This window comes from Rhamphochromis longiceps, linkage group LG7 (assembly GCF_057381845.1).
Source record: "Rhamphochromis longiceps isolate RC_006_pf linkage group LG7, R_longiceps_female_GT1.1, whole genome shotgun sequence".
NCBI lineage: Eukaryota > Metazoa > Chordata > Actinopteri > Cichliformes > Cichlidae > Rhamphochromis > Rhamphochromis longiceps.
The window spans coordinates 17,470,901-17,481,786 of record NC_140563.1 but is presented as its reverse complement, the minus strand read 5'-3'; the positions used below and the strand labels follow the sequence as shown (position 1 = coordinate 17,481,786).

General features: G+C 42.0%; 1 protein-coding gene across 1 annotated transcript; it reads left to right on the top strand.

Annotated features, from left to right (window-relative positions):
* Positions 1-124: 124 nt before the first annotated feature.
* Positions 125-10,520, top strand: cnot4a (CCR4-NOT transcription complex, subunit 4a). Its single transcript, XM_085412613.1, has 13 exons — positions 125-368; positions 2,179-2,401; positions 2,603-2,800; positions 3,084-3,170; positions 3,297-3,398; positions 3,631-3,756; positions 3,844-3,968; positions 4,058-4,264; positions 4,382-4,439; positions 4,570-4,825; positions 5,181-5,678; positions 5,913-6,146; positions 8,037-10,520. Exons 2-13 carry the CDS (start codon positions 2,228-2,230, stop codon positions 8,363-8,365), a joined length of 2,394 nt encoding a protein of 797 aa, XP_085268739.1. The 5' UTR covers positions 125-368; positions 2,179-2,227; the 3' UTR covers positions 8,366-10,520.
* Positions 10,521-10,886: the final 366 nt, after the last annotated feature.

Below are 10,886 nucleotides of genomic sequence, written 5' to 3'. Positions count from 1 at the left end.
GCGTTGCAGTGGGAACTACATTCCTCTTGAACGTAATGGAACGATGGGAAAATGTAAAAACTACATCTCCCTGAAAGCATCAGCCCATCTGCGCAGACTCAGTGGCACTGAATACTTGCCCCACTCCCTCCTCCCAACTATAATGCTAGCTAAGATGGTGGTTTGAGCGTAAATTGTCTCCACAATACCAAGAAAAGAAAGGGGCAAAATATCTTTATAGCCTTTTAATTACAACAGAACAACACAACTACTGGTATCTTACGTAACCCTCTATAGATATTTTGACATTTCAGATACATTGGCTCGCAGTCCCCGCCCAATTTAGTGTGACTCCCTTGGAGAGGAATCCTAAGCTAAATACGGACAGGGTAAGTAACGCTAACCAAGCTGCTAGCTGAGCTAGCCAGCTTCCATTCTGCCTCAATAAATGAAGGGCAATTATGTCTGTTGCGATTTTACTGACTGACTGTAAAGTTTTCTCACTCTTCATGAATTTCTGCCCAGCTAATCTTAATGTCGTTTGAGCAATGACAGTTGTTTATAGTGCCAACAACTTGTTCCCTGTTCAGTGTTAGCTTATGTAAGGCCTCGTCGTCAGCTCAACTCCAAACCCTCGTACACTCTGATAATGTAGCCGGCTAACTACGGGTTAGCTTAAGCAAGCTGTCACTTTTTATATAGGAGGGCACCATAACGTTATGTCATACGTTTTTTTTAAACTACGAACGTCAATATTGGGGAACGTCTCATGTCCACATGCATTATATTTGTGATTAACATCGCAGTTGTCACGGAATACTTGGTCTCAATCAGACCGGCGTCTTTTGCCAGTTCGCGGCTAATGTTAGCTTAGCCCGTGGTTAGCCAAATAACATCTGTCATAACGTACGATCCAGGAGACTAAGCAGCTAAAGTTACCAGCTTGGCCAACACGATTTGTTCACGACTTTAGTGGGGATGTCTGCGAGTGAAAATGCTAAACGGCGATAGCCGTGTACGTGTAGGGTTATTTGCGAAAATGCTGCCCGGCATTGGATGTCTATAGTCTTTTAGGTTTTTATCGAGCTCTCGATGGGCTCGTCTGCTGGCAGCGGTGTTGTCACGTAGAAAACAGGCTGGTGTTTAAATGCCAACAACAGGCGATTCATTCCTAAATAAACCTATTTTATTGTATTTGTCTTTAACGTCGACCATGACGTGTCAGCCCAAGAAAGATACCACAACATCCGCATTATCACTTTGCGACCATTAGTTCTGTTTTTTTAAGGATTGGGTTGGTACGTACACCCATTTGGCTTATTTTAGACCTAGCTAGAAAAACCAGTGCCGCCCAATGAAAAGACCTCAACAGAATGCAACAAATCTTCCATCTGTGGAGGCCAGAATGACCCGTTATTATTCAAGCCTTTTCGTGGTCATCTGTAGAGGTGTTACCGATGAGTGTTTCTCTTTGCGCGATGTAGCACACTCAGATATATTTAACTGTTATTGAGGACTAACGAAAACGGTCGGATATATTAATTTAGGACCGTTTGAAATAGTATTGAGACACAAATGTGTCAATTGTTGACACCTTTTTCTTAATCTTTGATGTATCACTTAAATATTACAGCTCTGTGTGTAGCACAATGATTTTCAGCTGTATTACTCGGGAAGCACTGAAATCCTGAGCTGATACAATGTTTGAAATAACAGTTTGGCCTATAGCTGATGCCGATAGGGGTGGGTGTGTTGTTGTTTTCATTTATACCTCCCCCCCTTTTTTGTCTTTTTTTCTTTCTTTTTTTTTACAAAAGAAGCAAAAAATCTTGACCAGATTGTTTTAAAAATCTCCAGGTAATCAACTAGGCTGATACTGATGTTTAGCTATTATAATGGTGCTTCTCTACTTTGTGCTGTCATTTGATTAAAAAACGTTGTTTTAAAATGCTGGGTGATCTTAAGTAACTGTTTTGGCATTCAAAAAATTGCATTTAAAAATGCAATTAAAAGTATTTTGGCGTGTTCACTGATATATTGTCACGTTGGAAGTTCAATTGAAACTGCTATACCTTTCTGCTGTTAAGCATCTGCACTGACAACAAGTTCAGTCATTCTAAATAAATTGTAAATATATTGCTTGCTATATTTAGTCAGTTCTGAGTGGAGCTCTTATACTCTTCATTTATGTTTTGGTAGCCCTGTGCTCTGTGATCCGCTTCAGTACTCAGCCTTGCTGCGCCATAGGATGTCCCACAGCCCTGAAATGAAGGACGACCCCATGGAGTGCCCACTGTGCATGGAGCCGCTGGAGATTGATGACGTCAACTTCTTCCCCTGCACCTGTGGCTACCAGATCTGCCGCTTCTGTTGGCACCGCATCCGTACAGATGAGAACGGCCTCTGCCCCGCATGCAGAAAGGTGAAATGGATGTAGATGCCATTAAGCTCATTAAACAGGAGGATGATTTGTCTGGCTCAGCAGTCTTGTTGGAGGAGACATCATGTAATTAGAACTACACAGGTGTAGCTTGTGTGTAACCATGCCTTAAATTAGTAATTTTTTTTCCTTTGAATGGGAGATATTTCTGTTTGTAACGCAGTTCTTTGTGTTTTTGTGTAGCCTTATCCAGAGGACCCTGCTGTGTACAAGCCTCTGTCACAGGAGGAGATCCAAAGGATAAAGAATGAAAAGAAGCAGAAACAGAATGAGAAGAAGCAAAAGGTGACAGAAAACCGCAAGCATCTGGCCAGTGTCAGAGTGGTCCAGAGAAATCTGGTGTTTGTGGTGGGGCTCTCGCAGCGACTCGCTGACCCAGAGGTGAGTGTAATGCTGACATTACACTTCAGCTACCTGTGACAGGAGCGTTGAAACTTATGGTATTCAGTTTGATGCAGCTAAGGAAGTGGCTGTGTCACTGTAGATTTGGGCTTGACAGATGCAGTGAAGTTTAAATGTACTTTGTTGGAGAATGATCTTTATGTATATTTAAATGTTTTTACCTGCAGCTTCCTCGTGATTCGTGATTCTGTTGAATATTCAGTTTGAAAGAGCTCAGTATCTCCAGCACTTTGTCACAAGTGTTGCTGTGTTTTACCCACAGGTCCTAAAACGGCCGGAGTATTTTGGGAGGTTTGGGAAAATCCATAAAGTGGTCATCAACAATAGCACATCTTACGCAGGTTCACAGGTGAGGAGGGTGGATTAGGTTAAAACGGCAATTTAATAATGAAAATCCTCTTTCATAGCTACAGTGAGCTCATAAAAGTATGCAACCGCATCAATGGCATGTTTATTTACCTGTTTTGTTTTTTAGGGGCCTAGTGCCAGCGCTTATGTTACTTACATCCGCTCTGAAGATGCTCTAAGAGCAATACAGTGTGTGAACAATGTGGTTGTTGATGGCAGAACACTCAAGGTGAGAAGTTGACCCAAAAATCTTTGTTAATTTTTAGTGATTTTAGTAGTCTTTTAAAGTGCACAAAAATTAGTCATTTTATTCTTCATTTTCTTTTCTGCTTCTAGCTATTTAACACAAACGTCATTGTAAACAATGTAGATTACACAGAGAAGATAAAGAATTCTTTGAAAAGAATTAGTATGAATTTCTATGTAAAATTTTCTTCTTCTTCTATTTCTTTCTTTTGCAGGCTTCTTTAGGCACAACAAAATACTGCAGTTACTTCCTCAAAAGTATGCAGTGTCCCAAACCTGATTGTATGTACCTACATGAGTTGGGGGATGAAGCAGCTAGCTTTACTAAAGAGGAGATGCAGGTACACTTTTTTTTTTTCCTCTTCCCACAATGAGAGTCAGTTGTGGTTTAAAGCACCTTTTTGACCCATGTTATGTTGTTTCTTCAGGCAGGAAAACATCAAGAGTATGAGCAAAAACTCCTCCAAGACCTCTATAAAATTAACCCTAGCTTTCTACAACCTCCAGCTTGTGGAACAGAAAAGTCAAAGAGTAAATCCAACTCCACACAGAGGTTGGTTTTTATTAATATTTAGATTTGTTGTATTTTTATTATTTACTCACAGTGCAGCGGAGGCTAATTTCTGTCCTGCTTTGTAACAGAACCAACAGTAGCAATGGTAAAGATGGGTGGCCGACGCTGTCAGGGCATAACAAACTGTCCAACGGGCTTTCAGAAGACCGCAAGTCCCCTCCACTGCTAGACTATCTAGACCAAGAAGCTATTACTTCAGATGGGCTAGAAACAGAGCTAGGTCCAGGCCAGCGTACTGCCTTGTCCCCCTTTTCCTCTAACTGTGACAGTAACAGGTACATGGATTTTTCCTCCGGAAAAGGACTTGCATGTTATTGAATAAAGCAATTGTGTATTTATTTTGCAATGACCTTTTTTTTTTTTCTGTCTATATATAAATTTTCTACCTGCAGTCCCAGTGACAAACCTCCAGAGTCTATCGGCATGGTAAATGGCGAGACTTTACAACAGGTAATATAGCATTAACCAACCTCTGTGGTTCTTTTGTTTGAATATAAATCTGAGTATGAATCAGCAGTAATAAGGACAACTTCACAAACATTTTCTTCTTTCTTGGTTTTTTTTTTCTTTTTTAATAAAGATACCCACAAGTGACTCGCCCTCCCCTCCCCCGGGTTTAACTAAGCCCAGCCTGGTAGTGCCCATCAGCATGTCAGACATCACAGCCCGTTCGCCCTTTGAGGGTGCTGCAGCTGAGTCCCAGTCACTCTTTTCAGACAACAGTAACTTCAGACATCCAAACCCCCTCCCTGCTGGTCTGCCACCCTTCCCCAGCTCCCCTCGCGGCAGTTCCGACTGGCCTATGACCCCTGAACCACAGAGCCTCTTCACATCAGGTAGAATAACACCATGTTTAATCTAGCTGTCAAACATTTAGATTACTTCTATCTGCTGTATTCTAAATTTTCTGTTGAAAAATGTTCCGTTTTCTAAACATTGAGCCAATATAACTAATGCCGGTAATGTAAATGATAAGCAGAAAATGCTTAGGCACAAGTTGCACTTAAATTTTAATGTATCTAATACCTATTCAAGCTCAAACGTATAAGACTATAATAAAAAGGGGAAGTTTGTTTAATTTGCATGTAAGGAAATTTCAAAACTATTGCAGGTGTAATCTTTATCATCTAAGTTTATCAGGTAGTCGAAGTTTTGTGTCTCCTATAACCTCTGTGTTTTCTCTCCCTTCAGACACAATACCAGTGTCGTCCTCCACAGACTGGCAGGCGGCCTTTGGCTTTGGCTCATCCAGCAAACAGCAGGATGACGACCTGGGCTTTGATCCTTTCGATGTGACTCGCAAGGCTTTGGCCGACCTGATAGAGAAGGAGTTGTCAGTACAGGATCAGAGCCCTTCATCCCCAGGGCCCCTCACCCAGGGGAGCAACCATGGACCCAGCCTGCCACCCTCCAACCCTAACCCCAGCGCTTCCCATCACTTCCCCAGTGGCCTCCCACGTGTCCCACAGCACCACAGAACCATCTACAGCTCCTTCAGTTTCCCCAGCACTCACAACAGCCAGGCCAGTCAGCAGCAGCCAGCTGCCAGACACCCCTGGTTGGGCGTGCCCACACGGAATAACCTCACACACTTGAACCACTCAGCCAGTGCTGCCTCACACAGTAATTTTCTGGACCTGAATCTGCCGCCTCAGCACAACACAGGGCTGGGAGGGATCCCCATCTCAGGTACCAGACCCGTGGGTCACTTTGGCACCTTTCTGTGTCACATTGCAGTAGTGCATGTAAAACAGACAATCAACAAGCTATTTAATTTCACAGCACATGTGTGCCGCGGCATGGCATTATGATACTTGTTTTGATTAGCATGTATTGATATTTTTTTTGCTGGCAGATGCAGTTTTGTACTTAAACACAAAAACACCTGAGGAGCTGACATGTCTGTTTACTTCTCTCTTGTAGAAAACAGCAGCTCTATAGACGGCTTAAATGTGAAAGAGTGGCAGGATGGTCTCAGGGCTCTTCTGCCCAACATTAATATCAACTTTGGGGGCCTCCCAAATTCCTCGTCCTCTTCCTCCTCCTCATCCTCCAACAGTGTTAACCACATTGGTGGGCCAGCTGGACCTGCAGGCATGTCGCACAGCCTGAGCTGGGACGGCACAGGCAGTTGGATGGACCCCGCTATTATTACAGGTTGGCAATTAGTTCACAGCAACATTTCACATCTTTTATGAAGCAAAAATCCAAAATAACTGGTTTGGGCTTTTGTTTGTTTGAAATTATTGTTTAGTCCTAAAAGATTGGTCTGTAAAAACATCAGCACTATTAGTGAAATTACTTGATATTTAATATTTAACATGATAAAGGCTGACACGTTTAACCCTTTAAGACCTACCATAGAACCAAGTCCGCCAGAGCTTATATTATATTTTTACATGCTGTGGAGCCATTTTTGGGAGCATTTCAAGTTGCTATACATCAATACAACCATTATAGCCCAGATTTTAATAATATGTATTCATTAAGTGCATAGTAATTACATAAATTGCAAAAAAGTGCAATAAACTACAAAAAAATTGAAAATCGTTTTTGATTTTTTAACATATATTTGTAGTTAGAGAAATTTATGAGGCTTATCCCTCAAAACTGTAAATACAAAAAAGTTGCACAAAATAGTTTTCCACCACAGGAAATTTATTTTGAGTGTCTTCATAGTTTTATTTTTGAAATACACCAATTTTTATACACTGCAGGAAAAACGAAAATAAATATTATACTGCAAATTTGCAAAAAAGCAGCATATGCATCAAAATAAACTATTTCCAGCAGTGCAATATGAGTCCTAAGCATCCCAGAAACGACACAGAAAGTCATAAAGTCAAAGATAACTTTTAAAAAGAGCAGTATAGGCCCTGAGGCCCTGATCGCAAAAAAGACTACATTTCCGCGAAAATGACGTCACTTCCGGTTTCGGCCAGGTAATGGCGGAAATGCAAAAGTTCGCGCTGACGTCTATTCCAACGTAGGAAGTGTTATGGACAGCTGATCGGATCGGTAAAGCGTGTTTCTGGAATATTATGTTTTTGTTCCTGCAAGCGCTTTTTATGCAGTTTTTGCAAAGCTTTATGTGGAAGGAAACCGTGACCTAGGACAAGCTGATGGCATCAGATGTAAGTACAACTCCTCCGGTTTCATATGCAAAAAAATTTTTTGCGCTAGCTTACGTGGTTGCAGTGCTACTGGGATTTAAAAATAGTTACGCATAACAGAGCGTTCCCGCTCCGATCGGCTCTAAAGGGTTAAGCAAGTTTAAAACTGGGTATATACAAATCATGGATGAGTTATTAGATTCTTTTTTTGTTTTGTCTTTTGTGGTAATGGAAATCAAGTTATTATCTTTCGCCAAGTCATAATTGTAAGCAGTCATTTTCCATCTGGTCTGGTAGTGAGGATGAGTAGTTTGGTATGACGTCTGATTTGAATGTCAAACATATCCTGGGAAATTCCATCAGCGTATTTAGCAGAATAATAGCAAGGAAAGAGCACCATAAATATTTTACAGGCATCAAAATGCTTCCTCCTTTTTTAACTATCATAGAAGTGGCACAATGTGGTCATTTATGACATTTTTGAGCAGAGGGAGGAGCGCGAGCGACAAGCTCACACAAGACTAACCCTGGAGTTCTGAAATTTTTACAGCTTTGGATGACAAAATGAAGAAAGTATGAAGAGTTTCATTTTTTTAGCATAAAGCGTAAATGTGTGCCAGCTATTATGACTGATAACAGAAAAGACAAAAAACATTTTAAAGTGTTTTTTAAACTGATTTAGTGTCTTAACTACATGATTAAGAAAAGCCTTTCAAATGAAGTTGCATAACTTTTCCATTTTGATGTGTCATATAAGCAATATATTGTTATATCGAATAGAAATGATGAGTAAAGTCACCAATGACAGCACTACTCTAAATGTTTCAACAAAGCAGCTGATCACAAAAATCATTGTCTTTATGTCAGATTTGTGTTGTGGTGTTTTTTTTGCCATCACTCATCTCTTGTCCTCCCTCTCCATAACTCCCCGCAGGCATCCCAGCCTCAGCCGGCAACAGTTTAGACTGCCTCCAGGACGATAACCCACCACACTGGCTTAAATCCCTGCAGGCGCTCACAGAGATGGACGGCCCTGCCAGCTCAGCGATGCCCACTCCCCAGCCCCTCCACAGCAGCCTCCTCGATGCCCACATCCCTCTTCACCACAGAGCCGCCGCCGGCTGGGCTCCCTACCTTCCCCCTCCCACAGCCAATCCCGCCAGTCAGTTCCACTCCCCTCCCCCAGGCTTCCAGACCGCCTTCAGACCCCCAGGACAGCCCTCCACAGAGCTGCTACAGAGTGCTGCTGTGGACCGCCACTGAACATAGACTACAGCAGACACCCATCCATTGCCCCACTACCACTTTATACCCACTCATCTTGTACCCTCCCCCCTCCCCCTCCCAATGCAATACACACCAATCTGCAGAGTATGAAAAATTAACAAAGTAACAAACATGCTTTCATCTTTTTTCTCTTCATCCTTCCTTTTTGTCCACTCTGAAGGCATTTTATTTTGTTTTGTTTGTGGCACACAAGTTATCAGTACCTTTTTGTCTGCTGCATTCACCACTCCTTAGACCTAGTTCTGGGTGTAACATGGGATTCATTATGTAGCTTACTGTTAACGGAGAGCACAAGAATCAATATAGGATCGAGCACCCAGTGGTGACATGAGAGTTAACTCCACAAACTGGCAAATAAACAAATTAGCTGATGTGAGGTCTTTTTATTTTAAAAGTAACTAATAATTAAGCATGAACAGCATTTGTGTTTTTGAAAGTTGAAGTCTTGATTAGTTTTCGAGGAATGAACCAAGCTGTGAATCTGCTCTTTGAAGCTTTGCCCCAAAGACCCTCATCCTCCCCAGTTTAACAGGAGTCTGTGAAACGGTTAATTCTTACAGTTGTGTCGAGAATAAGGAGAGATGATAGAGGGAAGCCCTTTTCAGACATGGGATTCGTGACATCACCTCGTTCAAAGGGAGTTGTCATTCTGTCTTGAGTCACCTTTATATTTATGTTTATTCAGATAAATAAGGGAAGGGAGACAAAAAAAAGAAAAGACTTGCTGCTTTGCTTCTCCTACCGTACCCTGCTTCTTACACACAGGCATCGAGACAGATCTGTCTTTGGAAATAGGCAAATCACATCAAAGAAGATTGTAGTAATCACATTGTGAATGAGAAAAGGAGTCGATTAGATAAATTATCATTGTGTACATGTAATTGCTGTTTAGAGCCGCCTCCTAGTGAATCATCATCGTGTGCGTGCCTATCCACCAACATGCCTGTTTGCAATCAAACTTCAAATTGATTTGTAAATGCCGTCAGGTCCAGCCGTACAAGACGGTGATTGAAATACAGAAAAAGTGACCATCTAGACGTTTAGCTGATGTGTAAGATTAACAAAAAGAAGCGCATGTCTGAAGGGGGCTGGAGAGAAGAGGGGTTGGTCTTAGCTTTTTGTTGAGTGGGTTCAAAAATGAATAAATAAAACGAAACCTCAAAAACAAAAAAAGAAGCTAAGAATTGGTTAGTAAAGGTCAAAATGCAGATGAGACGGGGAAGTTGAGGGCACAGGCTATGCATGGGCTCCCTGTTAGGTAAGGACACAAATGGCCTGCTTTGAGAGGCCACTTGGCTCACATTCTCTTTAGTCGAGGGGAACTCCCATTGGCCCCGTCCTGCTGGAGGGAAAATTTTGCTGAACCTCTGTATCAGAGGATAGAGCATCGCCTAACCGCAGGGAGCCAGGGCTTTGGGAGATCGTGGCACACATCCTGAGCACTAGGGTTAGACTCACAGTGCCACTGTGTGGTACCTACAATAGCTAGCCCTAACATGGACAGCCACCACTTAGTAAGGACAATGACTAGATGGATGAGGATATGTCGAATACTAACGAGGGTAATAAAGGGGTTAACAGGTCCCTTTGTTTGACCCACGAGGGCTTAAACGAGGCCTTAAAATGGACAGATGAGAGAGAGTGAGAGAGAAGCTTGAGCGATAGGAAGGAGAGCATCAGGACTGCTGAAAAATATGCAATATTGTACATGACTTTGACAACTGTATCTGATCATGTGTCACAAAGGAAGGTGCCGCAAGACAATACCAAGTACTGTAGTAGTGATTTAAGGAGCCTTTAGGATTTGAAATCAACCTCTCTGACCACCACCTTTTTTTCTTTTTGAAGTCTTAATTCTGATCTGTGTTCGCTCTCTCTACCGCTCTCTTCTCTCTCAATCTTGCTCTGTCTCTCTGATCCCCATCCTCCCCCCCTGCTGTTCTCTATTTAACAGTATTCACAAAATGAACAAAGTCATCCAGGAGAAACCAACACAGAGTCATACAATGGGTTTTAACATGATGTTGCAAGGAAAAAATAAACAAAACGACAAATTTGAGGCGCTTAAAGGAAGTGAACTGTCCTCTGCAGGTCTGGAAAAATGAACCTTAAATAAAACTAAAAACTCTGAGCTGGTGTTTGTCTGCTGTTGTCTTCTCATCACTGCCTTTCTGCAGAAAATACAAATCCCAGGAAGCTCACTTTTAAGTTGCTCCTCTATTATTCCAAATCCTTCCACTGGGGGGCAGATCACTTTTTGTCAGCTAGGAAGCTCTGCAGTCAAACTTCAGCTGAGCACACAAGGTGACACAGAACGACACAGACTAGTTTTTCAAATACACCGCATTTTCACCGCTAAGCGTTTTCAGTGATTGGATATAGGCAGAGTACTGATGGGCATGATTCTTGGTCAGATTTCTTTGAATGCAACATCTTTTCATTGCAGCATTGCTGCCAGGAGCAGAGCATGTGTGCGTGTCACTGTCCTTTAGTTTGC